The sequence below is a fragment of the Labrus bergylta genome, chromosome 20 (assembly GCF_963930695.1).
Source record: "Labrus bergylta chromosome 20, fLabBer1.1, whole genome shotgun sequence".
Taxonomy (NCBI): domain Eukaryota; kingdom Metazoa; phylum Chordata; class Actinopteri; order Labriformes; family Labridae; genus Labrus; species Labrus bergylta.
This window is the reverse complement of record NC_089214.1, coordinates 15,109,706-15,134,298: the sequence shown is the minus strand read 5'-3', so window position 1 is coordinate 15,134,298 and position 24,593 is coordinate 15,109,706. Positions and strand designations below refer to the sequence as shown.

The following is a 24,593-nucleotide window of genomic DNA, read 5'->3' as shown; positions in this document are numbered from 1 at the left end:
CATCAGCAACAAAATCAGTTTGATTCTATTGTTTCCTATTGGAGTGTCCTAACTTCCCGTGAGTGACATCCCTGTTTCTATTTTCTTCTCTGTCGCATGTGTAGATGGATGAGGAACGAGAGAGGAGCGTTTCTCACTCAGCAGCGCCTGTTTTACAAAGTGGACATACTGTAGTGGTGTATTAATCAGAATCAGGATCAGCTTTGTAAGTCATGTATGCTTACTCAAACAGGGAATTTTACTTCAGTGAACTGTACTCTAATATCCACATCGGTGATTCAAACATTGTGCTTTGACTTTTGTCAACCCCAGAATTTTTTTTTTTATTAAACTCATGCCGAGTCATTTATTGACGAGCCTCTGAGTGTTGTGATTTGAGTCAATAGCTCGTCAATACAAAGCCCCACACTTCCTTTTTACACCTTCAATACAAAAGCACTATAGACGTCTGTAAACTGTTTGCAAGGGGAAATCAGCGATCACATAGTGCCAAAAATGTACCTTTGGTTAGAGGCTCAAAGGCTTTTATGTGTTTATCTCGCCTTGTTTAAAATGCATATTGCGATGGGAACAGTTTTTTAAAGTTTTCTTTTTAAACGAGGGTATTTAAAAAAATGGATGGGGCAGCTGAAACTTGTGGTGAAGGGGATGTGAAGGGGTCCTCAGTGATGCAGATCGCATTCCTTTCTGCTCCACGCATACAAAGCTCTGACAGTTGGAATTGGGGTGGTGCTGGTGATTTTTCGCCTGATGATTCCAGTGAGTTTTTCTCTCGCATGTTTCAGCGAGAAGATTGTTCCGTGAGTGACCAGTAGATGCCCTGTCTGACGTTAAAACGGAACAAGCTAAGTTAACATCTCTTTCGGTGACCTGGTTCTGTGAACAGAAACCCACATTTTTAACATTAAACTCTTTTATTTTGTGTAACTGTTTAAAATTGTCTAAATTTAAAATAGAAAACCCAGCCGATTATTGCTGTATAGGCTACTGTTGGAGAAGAAGATTAATTCCATTTAAACAGGGACTGATACATAATGCTGTTGGATTGTTGCATTCAGTGGCACACTCAATAATACTACACTAAAGTATGGCATGTTAGAGCTATTTCCTCTGAAATATGTATTGCTATCAGTGTTCGGAACAACAAAAAAATATATTATTAAGGTCAAATAAACAGGCCCATCCACTGAAAGGGCTGGGCCCCTGAAAGGCTAAGTGAATGGGCCCTCCCAGGATATATTTCAATCAGTAGTATTAGCGCTAGCCTCCTGGCTAACATTAGCTCCCTCTGGTCACTCTGATGTAGGTAACATTACAACAACAAAAAAGGTTTGTATCATTTTAAGAAGAGAGGGTTTACATGTTGAAACAATACAATTCACTGAAGCAACAATAAATTAACTGTGTCTTTGTTGCTTTACGATGTAATGGTATTTAGGGATAAAATAAAGTGTAGTCATTATTGCTTAATATAAGGATGGACCACGTTTTTTTTTTTTTTTTTTTGCGAACCTCTGTGGGCCATCCCCATACTACTGGGCCCCAGAAAGGGGGTTATGGGCAGCCTTGCATATAGCATATACACTGATAAAGTTGCCCTGTCTGTGTGAAAACATCTATAGAACCTCAGCTGAACCGTCCATGATTCAGAGGATGTGTTGCCACAGTGTGCTTGCAGAATCATAGCCGATCCCCTCCCACTGACACACACACACACACTTCCTCCCCACTGCTGGCTGACTTATCTTGGAGTGACTTGAACTCACCGTGACTCAAACAACTGTGGCCTTCAGACTCAACACGACAGCTTCTCTACTGGCCAGGTGGTAAGTCAGCTCAGCTTAGTATGATTCTCCATCCCTGAAACATCTGCCTTTAGTTTTCTCTGCTCGGTCAAAAATCTACATTTGAGTGTACAATTTAGTGCTCTTTAACTTTAAAGAGCTTCTTAAAATGTAATCATCCTACAAATACACATTTAAACTGGCTATGTTTAGTCATAAAAGTTGTGTTTCTGTGTTTTTCTTCTGTACCTGACAGACTTCTTCTACCTTTGAGCTGAGATGGCTACAACCACAATATCCAACGATGAAGATTATGTGACAGCCCCTGAACCCTGTTATTTTAACGATAATAACACTTTTGGAGGTTATCTAGCCATCCTCTATTACTTCATCTTCTTCTTCAGTGTCTCTGGCAATGTGTTGGTCCTGGTGATCATCTATCGGTGAGTAAACCAGCAAAAACTGGAAACCTCTTGACCTTTTAAAATCAGTATTAAAACACACCAGGGATTACTCCGGAAAATTAACCTATATTGTTTAAATCAGCGTGAATGTGTCTTTTTATCTCTTTTTAAAGTCCAACAAAAATAATCTGCCTCTTTTTCATTCAATAACCCAAGTAATCCAACAAAAAGGTCACTGGTATACCAGAACAAAACAAAGAAGCAGAAAAAAAGAAACGATCTCACCAAAATCCAGGCAGAATGAATATTCCGGTCAGTAGGACCTCCATTGTTCCAGCCTGAAGATAATTTTTTTAGTCTTTCTTTTGGCCAAACATACACAGATGTGCAGCGCTGTTTTCCTTTTATAAAACACATTTACACCACACAGACTATGTTTTTTATCGAAGCTGCAGAAACGTTTTTCCTCGCACTACACCTTTCTGACATTTTCCCCTCGGCTCACTGATTCTCCTCCCTTCCCCTCTGCGCCACATCGTGCCTTTATGACATCGGTCATTTTACATTTCACACTGACTCATTGATCCCCACACATACATTTTGTGCATCAATGGAATATTTGTTTACCTAATACTTAAATAATACAAATGTTTCAATAACTTTAGGCCTTTGTTTTTGTTTCTTTGAAACAACCTAATTCATAATTTTTTTACAGACACTTAAACATTTTGTGGCACTGTCACACTCTTATAAAAATACAAAGTATTTATTGGAAATGTAATTTCAAATAATTCATTAGAAACACATTTCTGTTTTAGTGTTATTTTTAAGTTTCACAATTCAAACGCATAAATCAAATCAGCTGTGTACTGGTCCTGTTATCATTAATTTATTTTGAAACACCACTTGAACTTCTGGATTCTCATTTACTAAACCTGTGAATCACAGCATTCAGTATTCTTGCATGGCAGCCATCTCCCTTTGGCACAATGCTTGAATCACCATGGTGGGAAATTGCTAGCGTGACGTTCTACCCCCAATTTCCACAACGCGTGCCACCAGCGCCACTAGCTCTGCTCCGTTTCAAATACGCTCCGAGTCTATTTTTGACGAGTACGCTGCAGGCACGCGTCATGCTAGACAGAATATGACAACCAGCCAGGAAGTCAGACAAGGAACCGCACAGAGCGTCCGGACAATTTCAAAATAAAACACAATATACGCATTTGCGATCGTATTTTTCATCACTTTAATCAACATTATGTCAAAACAGGCAACAAACTAACAAAAACAAAGCAACATGCTGTTTGCATGTTTTTCTCTTTTTTTCCCACGCAATGTTGTAGTTCTCCTGTGATGTGTGTACAGCTTTTCATGGCTATGATCTGCTGCGCTCACGTTCCACAAACGGATCCAGTGGGACAGGGCGCGCATTATAGGAATCGGGGGTTATGTACACACAGGAGAAGCATTATGTTACTCTTTCTATCAACACTAATAATATTCTTGTTAAATAATGACATTTAAGTATCTCAAATATGCAACATTCCTGCATTAACCCTGAACAGTAACCCTACAGAGTGGTAACATTCATTAGCTTAATTTTTGTTTTTGAAAAAATATTGATTGTAATAACCAATAAAAGGGAAAGTGCTCCATTGGCTAAATGCAAAAAAAGCCAGAAGCAGCCTCCAACACAGCCCTAATTGTTGATTTATAGTTCATTTTGACAAGGCATACAGCCAGTCGGGGGAAAAGGAAGCTACCCCCTGGATCCGCACATGACAGATGAGAGACTATTGTGCTGTTGAATCGGCTGAAACAAAAACGTCTGCTATTCTAGATTATGTCAATCATTAAAAATGTCAGTATGATTTGGAAACACTGCCAAAAAAATGAAATAAATCAGAGATGCCTGTATTATATTAAAACCACAATTGGTGTACGTAGAAAATGCTTGTTTGTCCTGTAACTGTGGTTGTTTAAATTACCACTCCTAGGTTTGAGAGGCTGACCACTGTGACCAACATCCTGCTGTTGAACCTGGTGTTGTCATCGTTGATCTTCATGACCAGCCTCCCCTTCTGGGCAGTCTATCAGCAGTTAGAATACTGGATCTTTGGGGAGGTCATGTGCAAGTTTGTCGGCAGCATATACTACTTGGGCTTCTACAGTTCTGTCCTCTTTCTTACTCTTCTGACCTTCGACCGACATCTTGCAGTCGTGTACTCCCTGAGTGCACCACGAGTAAGAAATCAGTGCTATGCAGTCATCTCATGTGCTGTGGTGTGGCTGGTCAGCATCCTTGTTTGCATCAAGGATATACTTCTTTACACCACATTTTTTAGTCCTATCACCAACAGGACATACTGCAGTGGTGAAGGGGAAGGCTTAGATGATGATACTGTGAATCAGCTATTTGAATCCGGGTTTTACATTCAGCTATTACTTTTCTTGATCTTTCCTCTGGTTGTTGTTACCTACTGCTATGTCCGCATTGCTATCACTGTCATATCATCCAAAATAGTTACTAAGTTCAAGACAGTCCGGTTAATATTCTTTATTGTCCTGTTGTTCTTTGTGTGCTGGACACCATACAATATTACACTGTTTTTGAAAGATAAATTCCAGTTAACTGCAGATTGTGAAGTCCTAAAGAAAATTGATTATTTACATCATGTCACTCGTAACCTGACCTACCTTTACTTTTGTATCAGTCCAATTTTCTACACATTTGTCGGGAAAAAGTTCCAGAATTATTTCAGAGTGATGCTGGTGAGACGTTTCCCGCGTTTGAAGAAACATATTTCTGTCAGTCCCCAGAGTGGGACCAATATGTCCACAAAAAGTACAGGAAATGGGCTTTAGGAAGGGTGAGGCCTCAGTCTCTTAGGACTGCTATGTGATCATTGAGTTACAAGAAGGTGTGGTAAGATTAAAGATTCTTCTTCGTGTAGAAAAAGAAGATATAAAGTTAGAATACAGAACCAAAAATGAATTAAACTCAAACAGATTGTTCCACCATTTGTCATTAAAAAAAAAGATAATGTACAAAGATTAATAGATACAAAGCAACATCCATTATTCAATTTCCTCTGTTGCTAACGTTAACATTAATGCTGTCATAGGTCTATTTTGAAAATTTCGGGACATTTCAAATTCAAGCTTAAGTCACCCATTTGTTTGAATAAGGATTGATGTTAACAGGAAATCATGATTCCCTACAGAAAAAAATGCACCACTCCCACTCTTTATACAAATACACATGTACAAATGTTTTTTCACTTATATAGAGTTGGACAATTTTAAGTGCTTCAAATATTTCCTTATTTGGCGTGCCTATGCGGTTAATAATTAGAAAAAAGGTAGAAGTGACTGTCTGCCCCTTGGTGGTCATAAATTCATGGACTAAGCTTTAAATTAACGTAAGACCTCTGTATGAAATCAAGAACACTGTATATAATATTGTAGGAATCTGTAAACGACTGCTCTGTTCCAACTTTTGTTTTCCTCAACACTGTTTCCACCATTGGCTGTACAAAAAAATGGAAGTAGTCTCAGTGACAGTATGCTCATATCCTTAACCTTTTTTTTTAATACTACATTTACTAAGTGGCGACTCTTGTAGGTAAAAGACACACCTAAGCCTTATTTATAACAGCAGATAACCAAAGTGTTTTTTTTTAATTTTCATTCAGATTTGATACTGCACTATTGTATCATTTAGCCTTGTATATATTAGTCTCTGCCATTCTATGTTTATATTTAATGTCATAATTTTTATACAAAGAAAGCTAATTCAAAGTGTCTGTAAGCATGGCCAATAAAGCTGATTCTGATTTGAGGTGTAACAAAATTTATGTACAGCTATACTTAAAATAAAATAAAGGGAACCTGTCAAAAAAAATGGACTTGAGGTTGCACTATGTATAGACTATTCTATTAATATAATGTGCTTTGACAAAAGGATGACTCAAGTGTGTACAGTCATTTTCCAGATGATTCAAATGACTATGTGTTTTGTACATGTTGTATTCCTCCGCTATCCCATTATAAAGATGTCTTTATGTGTATGTAATGATTTGATATTTGTAAAATGATTCCTAAAAGAGTTAAAGAGATAGTGTCTTGTATATTTGTCTGTGTATATCCAGATATTTGAATAAATCAAACCTTTTAATCGGTGCATGTTGCAGGCTGCATGTTTCTGTGTTTTCTGTTGTTGACTTTCGCGCCCCCTGTGGACAAAATGATAAGTCTTAGTTATTTGCTGATTTTTACTTGAAATTGCAAAAGTATAGTCCTTATTTTAGCATCAACATTAAAATGTATGGTTTACTCTGCATCTTTGCATCTTTCCACATCTGACACCCACCCTGTTACTGCTTTAACAGGCATAAAAACAAATCACTATATAGAAATAATCAATCTGGTTGGTGATGGTTTTGTTTTGATATGTAGGTCCAATAGAGGCCTCAGTATTTATTTCAGTTTGTTTTATTATCAGCTCAATATTACTCACAGGATCTTTAACTTGTTTAGACAGAACGGGCTGAGGCTTACGTAGAAGATCAAATTGATGTTATTCATGATCACGTTGTGGAGAAGATACGACTGGAGAGATTAACCCATACAGTATAACCGTGAGTATTTGATCTATATTTGCTCTGTAGGATTTAAATTCAGATTCAAGTAGCAGACAAAATAATTGGACCAATCAGTAGTCAGCTTATCATTCCAACACCCATGGTTGAAGGACCAATTTTTCATCATTTCTTATATCCTTTAAGACTGGTCCAGGCATTGCGTCTGTTTAAATCTCTGGCAAATCACCTGACAAACTCCTCTCCTGCCTCAGCGCCTTCTTTTCCCTCTGTGGCACTGCTAAATTTCACCTTGTACGCTGCTGGGTGATAAATTGTAACCCAGGCTTACATTTCTGCCATTCTTCTACCGCGGGAGAGACGGGAAGGGAAAAAAAAAAGATCAAGCTGTCAAGAATGAAAAGGGGCTTCAGCAAGAAGTAATGCTTTTAGATAAGAGGTCTTTTCCTCCAATTTTTTGTGCTAAGTCATGAGTAAAGTCAAGGCCAGAGAGAAGTTAGGAAGTCTAATAGTATTGCTCTGAACGTAATCAGATTTAACCTGTTTTGCAAACAGGAGGGAAGAGGAAGTAGAGTCTTTTGCAACAAAAATGTAGTATAAACCCACAAGAGGTGAGTAATACTTTATAGTGATGAAAGGTACACCCATGTTGTAGTGTTAGCCTGTTAGAGGCAGAATAATCCAATATATTCACAGTGAAAGAAAGGTTTTTAAATAACTCAAACTATAGGTCATCTACTGCGTGTGACCCGCATGTTAACAACAAGCGAGCGGCTCGGTGTTACAGCAGCTTCTTGCAAGCAGCCAGGGTGGTGACTGATGATTAATGGTATAAAACTTACACACAAGCACATTCACACACATTCTCAAACGTACACACACATCCACTAGGGTCAGTATGCTATGGCTGCAGTGTAAGCCTGCATTTTACAAAATGTTAAAAAAATGAAAAATGTTGTAGATTAATCTCACTTTTGCGGAAAAATAAAAAGGAACTGGACCCAAGTGCAGAAATAAATGAAAACATTTAGAAATAAACCAACCAATGGGTATTCCGTCAACCTAACTAAAGAAAGCCAGGCTCACCTGAAAAAGTCAGGCTGAAAATAACACCATCTCCCAATTAAACCTGAAGTCGTTTCATTAACGCAATCCAGCCTTATCTAATCAAGGCTGACTCGAGACAGGCTTGCATAGCTTCGCTTTGTGCACGCACCCGAGGTTTATAAGAGGCCTTTATGCATGGGTGAATGGAAAGAGGATGAAATGGGTTGCACAGAGGCAAAAGTTAGAGCGCTGAACAAATGCTCATAGTGTAGCTGTATGAAGAATTTCAAGATTTAATTACTTTAAAAAGGTAAAACTTTCGGACAAGATATAGATACTTAAAACATCCCGAGGAAACTTCAAGCATCCAGTAGCAGTTTAAGAAACACACATATGATATGAAACATGTGTTACATCTAACAACACCTGCTGTCCCCCCTCCCCTTGAGTATATCACCCAGCAACCTGCACGTAAGTGCAGGTTGCTTTTAAAACAATATAAAATATTTGGATCAATATAAGACACTTCCAAGGAAAAAAAAAAAAAAAGACATGATCCTTTTCAAGGGTAGACATGGCGGTGACATCAGTAACATTTCATTTCATTTCAAACCTCGAAAATAATTGAGGTTTCCCTCATTTACTATGATGTTGAGATACAGATAAAAACACAAACAAAAAGGACATAAATAAAACAACAAAGACAGGTCAGGATGATTCTCAATACAAACAATTACACACTGTGGTAAAGTGGTTTGAGGTCATTGTCTTAATCTGCCCAAGTGAAAGTGTCAATCTTGAGTAAGAGAGTGTTGTAAATTGTTCCACATTTTTGGAGCTAAAAAGCTTAAAGCGGATTTTCCAAGTTCAGAGTAAACCCGCTGGACTTGGAGCAATAGACAGTCAGTAGAGTGAGTGTGGTAGGGCCCGATGGTCCAGTTCAGCAGAGATGTTAGATAAACTGAATCTAGGGTTTTAAGAGTGGAAGAAGAGGCATGTCTATAGATGGTATCGCCATAATCAAGCACTGACATAAAGACAGCTTCAATGATCCGTTTCCTACAATCAGGAGCTCTGTTTCTGTACAGAAACCCAAGTTTCTGCCGAAGTTTGCCAGTGAGATCTCTTACATAAGTTAAGTTATCTTTGCTATGACTGCAGTTTTTATATATATATGTTCACTTGATATTTGGATGGTACTAATTCACACACTGATGGTAGTGGTCGCTATGTAGTATCATCCATCAGAACCAATCCCATTCATACACCGCCGCCTTAGCAGCGGGAGCAGATGCTTTTAAAGGGGAAACACATCCGAATTATCCAATTTTAGAAACAGGAATAGTGAAATTCTTTTTTTTTTTTAAACATTTTTCAGAGGAAAAATAATATGGCTTAAAAGAAGGATTATTAAATCATTTGTTTGGTTGACAAAAGAGTCTGTACCAAAAGAAAAAAAAAAAGATACATGCAGAAAAGGAGCCACAGGTCGGACTCAAACACAGGTGTGACCTAACCGCTGGGCCATCTGCGCCCAAAGCTGGCAGGTTTCTGACTAGAAAAAGAATGGGTAAAGTAGGAGTAGATTATACTGATATATCTGCTTCATTAATATAAATATTTTACTTCATAAACACTGTCCTCTGTTGTAGGAGTACAATCAGGGTCTGAAATTAACTTTTTGACTCACCGGCCAAGGTGGCAGGTAGATGAAAAAATTCACCATATAAAAAGTTTCAGAGTGTGTGATGGTCCGCTAATTTGATCAAGTAGCAAAAAAGACAAACAAAACACATGGAAACAACAAGGAAACAACATAGATGCAATAAGTGTTCTGCAGAAAAAGTGTGTTTGGCAAAATGCTTTACATTGTAACTTCCACTTTTTTTTTCGGGAGAAAAACAAGTATGCAACACCACCAAAACAGAAAAAAAACAGAAAAAAACAGAGAGGCTACAGAGCCACGGTGTCTGCAAGGCTGCAAAGCTTTAAGGTGGAGGGTACTACAAACTATGTTGACCCTTTGATAAAGTTCAGGGCAACATTATCTAACTTCAAGCCTTACAGCTGACCAGAAGCCTGCCAAAACCCTGCCTTCAGTGAGCCAGCTCCTACACCTCCCAGACAGCCAAGCAGCCCCCCCCCCCCCCCCCCGACCCCCGCAGTAGCAAATGCACCCCCAGTCAGGCCCTTCATTTGGGCCACAGTCAGCTCCTCCTGCCAGGACATCAATCAGGAGCAGATACAAAGCCCAGCAGCACACGGCTGGTGTTCAGCTCACTCAGAGCCTAAGGTTCACTCAGTCTTGCTGTCCCTCTTTGGAGATTTGTCCTGATGACGACGATTTCTTGCCTTCAAGAACATAAAAAAAACAACAACAACACAAGCTTTACCGCTCAAGGAGGGGGCTTATGAGTAGTTTAATTGATTTTTGGCAATGTAATATTGAAGGAACAAGCACTATGTCTCCCTAATACTTCCTGTAAAATTTGACATATAAGACACACTTTTAATACGTTTTTTTGGGCTGTGTCCTATTTACTGGTGTAAGCAATATACCAGTAAAGCGTTAACATGGGCCTGTTGAAGGTGGCAATGCTGTTTTGGTTGCGGTGGCAAATAAGGGACATGGGATAGGTTATGTAAATTATCACAAGTGTGTAAGAGCATTGGGATGAGGAGTTTCTTTACTGATGCTTATTTCTTCATGAAGGCACAAGTAGATTTGAACCAAAACAGGGTAATGTTCAATGTACAATGTTCCTTACTTGAAGATCTTTGTATTTGAATCAGGAAATACTGAATTCAGATTTTACAGTTATTTATTGAACAGTTTAGGAAAAGATAAATATGTAAAATCTTAGGGCTATTAGACGTCATGATGATATGTACTTGGAGGGGTAGTGAAGCCGACAGTAGGGGGGGCTCCGAATGGAGTCTGGACACTGGTGATAGAAGAATGCAGGATGTGAGATGGGCTTCTGAGGCTGTATCTGAACTCTGCTGAGCTGGAATGGAGGGTTACAGCAAACGCACTGAAATGACAGACTGACTGTGGAAGAGAGGGAAGAGATGTTAAAGTTTGACAGCCGCAGGATTGGTTGAGAGAGGTTGTGGCAGAATCTGATTGGTTTGCTACTTAAAGAGTAACTTATGCCGAGCACCATTTCTGTTTTTTATCATTGACTGTACATATTCATGGGGGAAGCCTGAGTGACGTCACCCATCTGTTACTGCAGGGGGATTTGGAGGGGCTCTCTTTCGCCCATTGGCGGCTATCGCCATTCTGTCGACTTTCAGTCAAACCTAACAACAGTTTTAAGCCTCTGCACAAATCAGTTGACAACAACCTGTCCATCAATCAAGTCAGCTTGGCGCCTTATTTTGAGTAACGCTTATCCTTCATAAAATCAAAACGGATGAGTAATCAACCCCCCACCATGTGTGTGCCAAGCTAGACATGGGCTAATAAGACCTATTTTTTATGTACCAGGCTGTAAACATTTTAATGTCTGCCTTGAAAACAGGCTTTTTTTTTTTTTTTTAAGATTTATTTTGGGGCTTTTTGTGCCTTTTTTAATGTAGAGCTAGGACAGTGGATAGAGTTGGAAATCAGGGAATGACATGCAGGAAAGGAGCCACAGGCGGGATTTGAACCTGGGCCGCTCACATGGAAGGCTATAGCCTCCATACATGGGACACGCGCACTAACCACTGCCTCACCAGCGCCCGAAAACAGTATTTTTTTTAAAATGGGGTGTTTATGTTACTTACTGTGATTCTGCAGCAAGCCTCAAGCAGACCCTAGACAAACTGCTGGATGTTGGCTTCATCTTCTAGATTGGCTTCATTTTCAACAGCGGAGGTTGCCACTTGGTTCTTGTCTGTTTTCCTCTCATCTGTTTAAAGTGATTGAGGCTCACATGGGGAAAAAAGTGTTGCATTCTACCTGAACTAATCATTGGAAATTATTTCAGTTTATGATGGTCTTGAAGAGTCCAAAGTCTCATGCCATTCAACTGAAGAATGTCATGCACCCTGTCAAAAAAACCCCATTCAATACATTAAAGAGATATGGGTCACTTTTGTGAGTTTATTTATGTTGGGTTAGGCTGGATGTGAGACAACAAATGTCAGTTGCAACTTTGGTCAAACTGGTGAAAGACTTGTTCCTCTTTCCAGACAACTTCTGTTTAATTGCCACTTCACTGAACTATAACATTCATGAGACAGGGCTCACGGGTATCATGCAATTGATCTCATTTCTTGCTGCAAGAACTGCTGCACATTTCAAAAACTCATTTTGTCATAAGTCAGCGTGTGTTTCCTGAATGTGTTCGTGACAGTTTTTGCATAAACCAAACAACTGGGACACAAGTTTTGACACACTGCACTTTATTTGTGTAATTCTTCGTACTGGTCATAATAGATGTAATCTAGTCTAACTCTTTTTCCCATGTGCAGAGGTGGAATAGAAGAAAAAAAAATATATATATTTTTTATCCTTTTTGCCAAAAGATGTTGTAAAAGTTTTCTCTCCATGGAGATGGGCAGAAGAAAGAGATCTCTCTTGCTTCACCTTCATGCTGTGTTTCATTTTTACTTTTTAATAGAAGTGTCGAGAAGCTCTCTGGGGTCCTCCACTTGTGGGGAATGAGAATTAATTGGAGGATTAGAGCTACATGCACCCTCTACCCTGTCTTGACTTCTAACATCGCTTTAGGGTCTGCAGTAGTGCTTCTTCTGACTGCTTAGTGTGCAACTGAGTATGTATCTGCGTGTGTACAGTATGTGTGTGTGTGTGTGTGTGTGTGTGTGAGGGAAAGAAAGGGAGAGAGTGGGAGTTGGAGTACTGTAGAAGAAGAAAAAGCCTTCATTAGGTCTTGTTCATTTGTGTTGATAATCTTTATATTTGGTATGAAGTGTAACTATATTCATATAACTGTAATTTTACGTTTTTTATTTTAATGTTTTTTTTGTAATGTTATGTTTTTACTGCAGATTTGCATTTCATTCTGTACACATTTTCATGCAATAGCTGTCTTTCTTAAGCTGTGTGTTAGTGACCACCCTAACCGGGACCAAGACATAAACGAGACCAGAGTGGTCCGAGACGGAGACAAATTCAAGACATGTAGGGGTAGAGACCTACTCGAGACCAAGACCTTACATATCACTGAAAAATCATCATCTTGTGTGCAGCAGGCGTGTCACTCACTTAGACTGTAACACATTGAAGGTTGTAGCCGTAACCGAAGGATACAAATTAAACTACAACTGAATTGAAATTATTCTTTCTTTTAGGAAGAGGCTTTTTCCTTCTAATCTAGTCTTGACCGGTCTTGATTTAAAATCTGGAGTCTGTCCGGTCTGAGAGCGAGACAAGACCGAGTAAAAATGCTTTGATTCCAAGACGAGAGCGAGACCTTCAGAAAGTGGTCCCGAGACCGGTCTTGAGACCAAAACAGATTTAGAGTACTAGAACACTACCGTGCATACGCTGTATGATTGGAAAAATGTGGTGAACAGTCATCTCAAACTGTACAAGTGACTTGTTTATGACACAAAAATCAAATCTCACAAATTATGAGCTCACACTGTTTGTGTTGAATGGGGTCAGAACATTGTCCTTGTCAATAAAGTGTCCTTTAAAAACTTCAACTGGAAGTTGAAGTATTGTGTATGTGTATTTCAGTTGTCTCATTTGCACAGTTCAAATAGGGACATGGTCAAAAATGCCCTGGCTCTCACTCTCACACAAGCAAACTCACTCTGTATCACCAACAAACACAAGCTAACCATCAAACTAAACTATAACTATTTTTCCCTGGAAGCTGGAGGTCTGCAGCCATTTCCATCCAACATTTCTTTCGTTCATGCCTTTTACCAAAAGAGGGGAGAAGACGCATCAAACAAGCATGCCTGCTGTTGCCAAGGTGATTACAGACGATCTCTACCAGTTTGAACAGGCGCAATAAGGAAAATAGCCCTGAAGTTTTGAAATCGTCTCGTGGCTCTGCCGTCACTGTTTGAGAGTATTTTGTCATACAACCCACATTTTAAACATGCCAGAAAGTTATACGGCCCGTCGGGAGCAGATTTTCAGGACAAAACCAGGGCTACGATCGCTCACCGACAATCTCCTTGGTGACATTGTCATGGTCTCATTTGTTGAAGTTACTTAGATTTCTAGGCTGTTTTTTCCTGATCAAACCAATTGTTCAATAGTTAACTATTGTTACTTTATCAAATGAGTGAAGATATACCATGATCTTCTCTTCATGTTGTTTAGGTTGTTCAGGCCTAAAGCAATAAGGATTTATTCACCATGCATGATGACTCAGCATCATCTGTGTTTGTATGAGCTGGTTTAAAGCTCCCGTGTGGAGTTTTTAACTAGTTAAGAAATGGACTGAAATAAATTCTGATCCCTCTAAATAACTTACAGAAGCAAACAAGACCATCAGCCCCATTGGCTTTTTCTTTATGAGTATTCATAAAGCCTTTCAGCACTGCTAATGAGTTGGTGTTAAACAAGTTAAATGAACAGCATGCTGTTAATGAACTTGTGGTGATAAGACTGAATGTTAAAAAGAATGCAGGGTAAGATGTTTTCATCAGCAAACAGTACTTAAGCATTTACAGGACAAGTTTGGCAAAGAGATAAGACATGTCTCAGTGTTCACAGGGGTCTGCCAAGAATGTAACAAATGAAAAGTTGCTCAAAGTACCTTCAAATAAATAGTACCCTCCACATATATCGGCAAAATAAATACTGTCAAGTCTGGGTTTCAAACATCCCCCGGAGGTGTGCACAGCTTGATTAATATTACAACATTTCCAGACACGATGTGTGGTATAACTTAATGCCTACATCGAGCAATCTGAGACTGACCATCGCCCAGTTTTAAGTCTCATTAGCAGGGTCAGGCTCAGCTAAGCGAGGAGCGAGGATTTCTTCGATGGCAACAAACAACCTGCGCTGTGTTTTAGCAGTAAAGCGCCTATTTACTTGTGCTTGTTGCTGGACTGTGTCATTGGTCAGCAAGTAACAAAACTGATGCAACTTACAACCGTATAAATGTGAAATAAACTGATTTTCGTTCAGATTTGTAAAACGTAGCTTTGTGGCTTTGCCAGGTTTGCAATCTCATGACATCAGGATAATCTAAAAATGTAGCGGAATTCAAGACGTTGTGTCACTCACATTTCTAGCGTGTTGGATTTTTTTTAAACCCGCAATGATGTGCAAATTTGCATTGCCGGGCAAATATTACAGTTACAAAACACTTCTTGCTTTTTGCCAAAATCTACTTTTGTCCTAACCAACAATTTATATTAATTAGTTTGCATGAATATTCCTTTTGACCTAGTTTATTTCTTGACATTTCACATCATCAATATCCTGGGAGGTTTGTCCTGCTGGGAAATCGGGGGATACTTTTGGAATAGCCATCGTCACAAAAGAAGGATTTACTGATCATGTTGAGGCAGTTCAGTGTCTCCAGTCAGCCAAGCTGTATATCTGTTATAAATCAGTCCTAATAATAGATCAGAATAGAGCTTTTTTCTGATCGAGCTTCATGTGCTGTCTCTGTCTCATACTTTAAAAACTCCAGTCAGATCACTGATGAGATATCCTACGTAAATTAAAAAGTAATGACTTCTATCACTGTATTTGATGAGTCATTGTATGATGTTTCCGATCTTTGATTCAAGTTGATGCAATTAGGATTTTTTCTATATGTGTATCTATGGACATTTCCGCCAGAAAGACTTAATTCTGATGCACTGCAGCAACATTCAGAGACATTTCCCCCATTTGTAAGCACTTAGCCTCAGATAGCAATCTGTGCACATCAGTGGGATATTCATGCAGCCAGGCTCGATCTTTATCTGCTTTGGAAATCTCACTGGCTGTTTTGACATGCCTGGAATAAATAGCCAAGATTTGTTTATGTGTGCAGCAGTTATCTCTCTGTGTGTGTGAACATGTTGAAGAGAAAAAGCTTCCCCTCGCTGTGCTGTGTCTCATTTCGTGGGCAACATCCCTTCAAATCTGCATTTCAAGACCAAATAAATCAAATTGAGACGACAAGGCTGTTTCCGTTTCAAAGGCTTCATCACATGCACCAGGAAATGCAGAATTATTTTGCACAAACATGAAAGATGGAACCAGAAAGTGGTTTATCGTTTGCCGACTTCAATATCATAAAGTTCCCACATCTTTGTTAGACAAGTGGAAATGAGACAACACTTAACACTGGTGTAAAGTGTATTATTGCACAGCTCCCAGCCAGTTGAGCTAGATCGCCACAGTTTTTTTTAGAAGAATCTATTACATAACTGTCTTATTTAGCCTTGTATATTTCAGTGATTTTGTCTATATGATGTTAATGTAATGTTATAACTTTTGTACATTGAGAGCACAGTTACCGATGAGACAAATTCCTTGTGTGTGAAAGCATACATGGCCAATAAAGACAGATTTTTAACTCCACTCTCATGTCTCTCCAAAAAAAAAAAAAAAGCCAGAAAGTCCCAAAAATATTCTTTAAATCACCTTGAAGGGTGGGCAGAAATCAAATAATAATATGCAGCCTCTGCAAGTTTACCCAGCATGCATTGTTGATTTATTTATTTATTTATTGTTGTTTTATTTCTTTTCAACCAAAAAAATATGCAGGTGTACATTATATTGTACATTTAGAAGTTTGCAATTCATTGCTTTGTAAAGGTAAACACATAAGAGAACAGAAAACAACATAACGTCACAAACCTGCACATAAACAGTATATTGATATTTTCATTGAGTCAGGAAAATAATTGCGCAAATACATAATTCATAGTATCACATCGGCTTAATAAAACATATTGTAGACTTCTTACATTCCCTTAAATGTGCCTTGGACAGGATGAGGAACAAACTCTGTTTTCTAAGTGACCGTTGAACCCCTTCTATTGTCAACAACCGTCCATTTTTTATCTCTCCCTCGAAGAAACTAAGGGAGAAATGTGAGGAGCCACATTGGCTAAATAAAAGCACCATCTGACTTCACCAAATGTTACTCATATCCCATAGCAATAAGGGAAGCTACCTTTCTTTGATGTTCTTGCTTTTGGCTATGAAGCACCCTGAGTAATTGCAGAGTAAATTAAGTCCAGAGCAGTAAAGAAACATTCACCCTTGTTACTTAAGCTCCCAGTGAGTTTTAAAGATGGACATTTAGACTCAACGTCAGCCTCGTCCGGCCATTAGTAGTTAAGAATCACCTGTAATATATGATTTTCCACTTTCTATCTACTGTATCATCATTGAAGTAAATAATGACACTGTCACCCTGTGTCCAAACAAGGCTGTGTAATAACAACAGTCTCTTATGTATCACTCTGGCGGAAGGCTAGATTTGTCACCCTTTGAAATGAGTTTCTGTTGACTTACTCCCCCTGCTCTGCCTCGTATTACTCTGAGTGCATCGACTCAAGGCATTCTGTCGTTTGTTCCTTGAAAATGAAATGGAAAACACTTTATGTTCCCTCTGAATTTATGTCAGGCCTTGCCAGTTATTCTGTTGACTCGGGGAAGTAAACAGTCCCATTTTCTCGCTTCTTTATTTTATGGGAGTTACCTTGAAATTCTGTTCTTTCTAATGAGTTTTATTGAAAATGGAAGATTTGTGTTAAACGCTTGACCGGAACTTGCATAGAACTGTAAAAACGCAATATTTGCAATTATATGGCTTCATAAAACTCAAGACACCTGAATCAACTCCATCATTTTTTTGTCGGAGAAAACACAGTGTTTCACAGAACATTCTGAACTTATAGACACATTCATGTGTATCCACAGAGTTTATTTGGAAACTTTCAAGGGTATTAAAACCAAATAGATAAAAACTTTGTAAAAGCTTCCTGGTGTTAAATCAGTCACATTTTAAAGCAAGCATACACAGCTTCTGTCAAAAAGTAGCCACTTCCAAATACTGTGATTTGATACATAGAGAAAAAAGTTGCTATCCTATAAGTACAGAGAAGTCACAAAGCAAACTTTGCAGTAATATTCAGTGGATGATTGAACCTTTTTATTCATGTTCTTTTTGTGTAAGCGGGCCAAAGTGGGGCCTGGATTGGAGCCAGAGCAAGCTTTTAATTGGGTTGTGTTGGGGCTCATGGGTAACCAATAAGAAGAATATGCAGTCGCTAGAAATTGTCATGCAGCAAACTTGGGTATTTGATTTGTCGAAATAGAGCAATGCTTATTCATAACTGGTCTTATGGAGCCAATCAGGAATAAGTCATGTTAGGCCTCCATGGAAAGGACAATAATTAGCAGGATACCTTCTTGCCCTGATGGCGGAAATACATGAATATGCACTCAAAGTCTAAAATGCCACCAAATGTCGATAACTTATTATAAAGTCAAGATTACCACATGTGAAAGGATTATTTTGGTGTGAACCAAAAACAAAATAAATACATTGACATATTCACTGTGTTCCTTCTGCTTACCTGTTATTTTGTTTGTTTGATTTTGGAGAAATGATCCAACTTTAAAAGCTGAAGTGAAATAGAGAAGTGAAATATTTCTAACTGTGGTGGAATCTCCGGTGAGATCATCTTTTAACTATCCAAGATCCCAATACACTTTAGATATTTTTGAGCAGACATATATAGCACATGCATACCTTTGAAATCTAATGGGGGATAGGGTCCTAATTGTGCTCTGTCTGGCAGTGTGAAGAAAGCCAGACTGGCTGTGGACGGGTTGTTTTGATCTTGGCTGCAACATATCGGTTGATAATTAAAGTTTAATCCATCAGAATTGAGCATGCTTTATAAATAAAACCAGTACTATGGTTATTTTTTTTGCTGCTGATTGGTACATTTCGTCACATTTATAGGAGTGCTTCATTGACTATGTTTTCAAACTATACTGAAAAATCCTCCCTGACTGAAATGTGACAAGTGACACCGTATGAATTCTTGAGGTGTGTGACCTTTTGTGTTGAATATTTCATAAAGATTTGACAACAGTGACAGTCTTGTGAGACCACATGAGGTCAGGCTTAAAAACCAATATCTCCCACATAACCCCACTGGTCACATTTACATTGCTTTGTCGAAACCAAAAGCAACACTGCAGCACAGATAAACAACTTTTCCTGCAACTTTGAGTGTAATATACTCCAAATATGGCAGTCTTATCCCTCTAATGTAAGGTTCAAAGCTCACTGAAATGCATATATTTACTTGAATAGCCAATGTGTTGCATATTTGAATTACAGGCTAATTATAAATAAACCAGCAATAAATATGATTATACAGCTGTACCAGATGATTGGATTGACGTTCGAGCTCGTTGCAGTATTTCTGTTCAAGACATAACAGACAAATATAGCCTGGGTAAATAATCGTATTATAGTTCGACATGCTACATAACAACACAACAGGCTGAAAGGGATTTACATTATTAGCAATGATTTATCTCAATCATTTACACCGTTTCCATTGCAAAAACCTGTTTACTTATTTAAATGTTCATTATCTCATAAAATACGGGTTATAATTAAACATGGAGTGTCACATTTGCATTCAATAATTAACTGTCCTTGTGTGAACACATGGACAATTAGTTATGGTTGTTCTAAGGACACTAGAAAATGTATTTAAGATCAATAAAACTGCTTTTCATTATTATATTTTTTAACCCTATTTAACCATGAAGCCTGCAATGTAAACATCACTATCTTAAAGTGACAGCACATAATGCTGACTGATTTTCTTCGTTGCTGACTGGTTTTTTCCATTATTGTCATTCCCAGGTTTTATTTTGGTACTTACTGTTGCCTCTGTCTTCAAGATCCTGCTCCCCATGTCTCCTGCCTTGTGTCAGCCCCGCCCTGATTGTCAGTGTTGTAAAGCTCAGAGTATCCTCCCTCTTGTTGCCAGTTCGTTGAATTCCCTGTTGCCTCGTCCTCAGTGTGTTTTTTTTCTGGTGAATGAATTTGCCTGCCTTTGCCTACTCCTTTGGATTTGTTTGCTTGAGCCTTTTGGGTGATTCGTGTATTGCACCTGAATTGTCAGTAAAACTGCTTTTGTACTCCAACTCGTTTGAACGTCTTTGGGTTATTTTTTATTTTAATTTTTGTGATCGTGAAACATTTCAAAGATACATAACCTTTACTTTGTTTGATCCTGAGCGTAATAGCACACAAGTTCACTTCCCCATCCTCTTTTCGTGTGTGTGTGTGTGTGGTGTGTGGTGTGGTGTGTGGTGTGTGGTGTGTGGTGTGTGGTGTGTGGTGTGTGGTGTGTGTGGTGTGTGGTGTGTGGTGTGTGTGTGTGTGTATATACTGTATAATTAGTTTATTATTATTATTAAATTACATTTATTTACATTTTTTACTCGTTCTTCCCACCTCACCTCCCACCTGCACACAAGACTGCAACTCAGGAGAACTACTATGATACACACACACTCACACTCACACACAGACACATGAGTTTGTCCTAAAACTTAATGCTAACTAATGTTGTGTCTTTTTCATTGTTTCTTTGTGAGCTTGTTTGTCATTTTCTTAGTTTGTTGTTGGTGTTTTTTTTCATCTTGCATTAATACAATTTATAAAAATAATAATGTACTGTCTTATCTTTTAGATAATGCTCATCATAACTTCTTTTTCAGGTGTTCTTTTCAGGCTGCATTTTTATGAAGGACGTTGCCTGAAGCAATGCATGCTTATGGCTGAAGGTAGCTCACATTAGCCTTCAAAGTAAGTGGTGAACGTTTAAGGTCACTTTATGAAGTGTGACATTACTGACCTGTTAAACTTTTATGGACATAATATATGAATAATTATTCATTGACTCGTGAAACGCTTCTGTAACAAGCCGTCTTTGATCAGCTGTTATTTTACAGACAACATAAATCAAAGCTTTAGAGGTAATACAAGACAAAATACAACATTTCTATATTTAAAAAAGGAGGTAACTGTCAGTTTTTAGAACGAAGAAATATATTTTAACAAGGATATTCATTCCATCATTCATTTCTTTTTATTGCCTTTTCAATATAAGTCCAATGATGTCCCAGTTAATCACAAGAGCTTTCCGAGATGCAAGCCTTTTCTTTTTTTTTTAAGCAAGCTGAAGTCTCTGTGGCTACGTTTACATGCACAATTTCTTCAATCTGAATCATTCCGATTTCACCGTTTACATGGACGCTAAATAAAATGATGGGATTATGCCGTGCGTGTTCATGCAACCCCCTAACCCTCGTGGCCCAGTTGTTGAAAAACACTGGCTAAAGTGCCACGCTAAAGTGTTAAAATGCACATAGAATACAGGAAATGGCATCTACTTAATTGAGTATGTCCTCCCCCAGACCCCCTAGGTATTTATTTCCTTCATACAATCTACACAGTTCTTGTGGATGCTGATCCTAACTTCAGTAGTCTGTCTAGTTAGTCTGTTTTGAGGCTATATAATGTGCCATTTGTATAACATATAAACATGTCTAAAGTGGGCTCGAAAAGACGCGGAACTTAGTGCCCTCTTCAGTGGCGAGAACGCGCTGTATGTGCCCTTTTTTTTCTTTTCGCCCTTGACCTTAAAAAAGTCTGTCCACATATGAATTTACAGTTTACAATGAATATGTTGATAACAAAGATGTTATTGTAGCTCGCTGGGAAAGGCACTAAATATCGCTCCAAAGTGGACTCTTTTTTACCGCAATGTAATATTTTTTTTTTATAAAATCGTACCTATGAAAGAGATTAATAAAATACATTTATAGGCTACTTAAAACACAAATATAATCCCGAGACTCGGAGAGGGTCGTCCTCATGGAGTTCACCGAGCAAGAGTGGAGACAAAACTTTTGAACGACATGGCAACCATTCGTGAAGTTCTGCACCCTATGGAGAGGTATATGGAGGAGTCACTTCTTGTGGGGCAGACGTGCACAGTAAGGATTTTATCCCAGTCAGGCAGACATGATCAGATGGAACGTGTACATGGCTCCTGATCTGAACGACGGTCAGCATAAACCACCCCTCTCGATCCTAATGAAATTTCTTTCCCAATGAGTCTGATCAGATCAGTCTGTTTTGATTGATGTGTTTACATGAAGCAATTTTATTCCTATTATTTGTGTCCATGTAAATGCAGCCAATGTTCCATTAAACAGCCTGTGTGAGGCAGAAAACATCACAAATGAAGGTCAGAATAAGACGACATATTCACTGATGAAGTCTCAGCTGCATCACGGAAAATGAGCCTCATCCAACCATCACTGATCATATTTAGAATAAATGTTTAAAAAAAAACACCTCAACATATGGAAACTGATTTTTCTGGCATCAGTTTTGTGCAGGGTGGGCCAGGTTTGATGAAAAAGTTATCAGTATTCATAGAAACCTGCAGAAAATTGGAACAAGAAAATTTGGATAATTTGTCTTTGTAATATATTCAGCAATGTTGTAGACTGAGAGTCAGACAATAAATGACAGAGCCAGAAAAATAAAATAAAAAATGACAAGACACAAAAGAAGCGCAGACAAACACAGGACGCAAAACAGAAGCTGAAATGGTTGCCATGGAGCTGGGAAAGTATTAAACACCACAGCAACCCGACTGATGTAGTCTGTCATAATGTGGCACAATGTGTCTATGCTGACGGTGAAGAAGTTTGAACGGTGGAATAGAAAGTAGAAAAGTACATCTTTTTAAAACTTTTATTTTTCATTGAGCCAGAAGCCAAATAGGGTAGGAATTTATTTGTTCAGTTTTATTGAGGGATTTGGATGAATTATAGATACAATAGAATATAAGTTTTAAATACAATTTAAAGTAATTCTGTAAAATGATGCAGACAGAGTGGCGGTGCGGTGGTTAGCTCTGTCGCCTCTAAGATTCTGATTTCAGTCCCAGCTGCAGCCTCGGAGATGGCACTTTGTCACCGTGCATGTGTAACCCAGCGGCTAAGAACACCCCTATGTTACAGGTGCCTGACAACGCCACTCAAAATTTAACCCAGAGAACGTCCCTAAATACACAAGTCTGTTTAACTAAAAGAATGGGGCAGAGAAGTGAGCTTCAAGTTGCATAAGAGGAATGTTTTTATTCAAATGTACCAGGATAATTATTCAAAATATAACAGCTGCAAAAGAGGCCAGGTTAAAAAGTAGAGATCTCGTTATTGCAAAATATTTAAAGAAACAGTACTTGATTAATATTACCAGCAAAGGGGGGGAAGGGTGCCCAAGGAACACACAGGAGGGGGAAATTGCTTCACCACCACCAGTGTTCACAAGATTAGATTGCTCATGCTCACTGCAAAACAAACAACATAGAGGTTAGGACACAGCAAAATCACATGCAACAAAAAGCAACACAAAGAACAGAGAACCTCCACCCAGTGACCACCTCCTGTAAGGTGTGGCAACCCAACTATACCCCTACTAAGTATCAATCGACTGCCACTATAATAACATCCTTTGTCCACATGTTTGGTTCAAAAGAACAGACAAAAATCCTTCTTTACAATTAAGTTACACACCATGACTCAAACCGCTTTATACCCAAAAACAGAAACAAAGAGAAATGAACAATGTCAAAAATAATAAACAAAAATAAGCAAAACCATTCATTAAAAAAAAAAAAAAAAACCACTTTAAATCAAAACCTAAGCTGAATATGAGCAGAGCAAACAAAAACAGCAAAGTAAGGTAAATTGATTTACGTGAAGTAAACTAACTAAAAGAAAAAAAAAAAAACAGCAGTGGCAACCGAGCTCCTCCTAATGAAGCAAAATAACTAAAATATTAATAAAAACTAAACAGAAATGAATGAAAACATCTTGAGTCAAAGGAGAAGCACCAAAAGAGCTACGTTGCATTACCTTTGTACAGCACAGCTAAATGGTGATGCACACCCACACCATGTCCTTGGTTCCTATTACAGAAGACATACATTAATATTTTACATATGTGAGCATTTACATCTACAAACAGACAATGCTTACCTGGAAGCTTTTGAGAGCCAGACAAGGCCCATGAGAATGTCCAACACTCACACACCTCACTACACATCATGCAGCACTAGCCAGTATCACATGAAGGCGATGCTCTTTTTAGCAGTCTCAGGACTAACTGCAGACACAATGCAGTTTGGAGTACCAGGAAAAGGGAAAGCAGGCCAAGAAACTCCCCAAGCCACACAGCTACCTTTGAGGAGCCACTAACTAGGAACAGCTGCTGCTCATTCCCTTCCTGATTAGTGTGATGAGGGGGATGGGGCAAACTGACAGAGCGCTCACCTATCACACATGTATGGGTTATTTAAGGGTATTCCTCCCTCAGGTTAAAAACATGCTTTGTTAAGTTAAGTGGTCACTCCAAATTGTCCGTCGGTGTAGGAGTGTGAATGGTTCTCCATCTCTGGGTCAGCACTTTGACTGACTTGCAACCCGTCCACAGTGTGCCCTGCTTCTCGCCCGATGACGGCTAGAATTGTCTTATGCTGCATTCATGTGCTGCTCGAGTGGTCCAAGTTTCCGAGTTCCGTTTAAGGGGGACCCACTGAAGCTACAGACGTATCACAGATCAGTGGGAACTCACTCCCAGAATCCAAACTCAACGTCCGCCATCTTGCTTGGAAGCTATGCTAACAGGCTCTGTGGAGAAAGTTAAGAAGAACGAAAGTATGTTTCAACTTCAAACTGATATGGATGAAGGGGATTTTGAAGGTCTTGT

General features: G+C 38.7%; 1 protein-coding gene and 1 long non-coding RNA gene across 2 annotated transcripts; one reads left to right on the top strand and one right to left on the bottom strand.

Moving 5' to 3' along the window:
- Positions 1–1,676: 1,676 nt before the first annotated feature.
- Positions 1,677–6,373, top strand: LOC109986586 (C-C chemokine receptor type 1). The gene is made up of 3 exons (XM_020637296.3): positions 1,677–1,826; positions 2,041–2,227; positions 4,189–6,373. The coding sequence occupies exons 2-3, from the start codon at positions 2,064–2,066 to the stop codon at positions 5,054–5,056; spliced, it is 1,032 nt and encodes a 343-aa protein (XP_020492952.2). The 5' UTR covers positions 1,677–1,826; positions 2,041–2,063; the 3' UTR covers positions 5,057–6,373.
- A 16,561-nt stretch (positions 6,374–22,934) lies between these two features.
- Positions 22,935–24,021, bottom strand: LOC109986585 (uncharacterized). Its single transcript, XR_002278075.3, has 3 exons — positions 23,864–24,021; positions 23,741–23,793; positions 22,935–23,172 (listed from the first exon to the last, which is right to left on the bottom strand). It is a non-coding gene; the product is annotated as an uncharacterized lncRNA (long non-coding RNA).
- Positions 24,022–24,593: the final 572 nt, after the last annotated feature.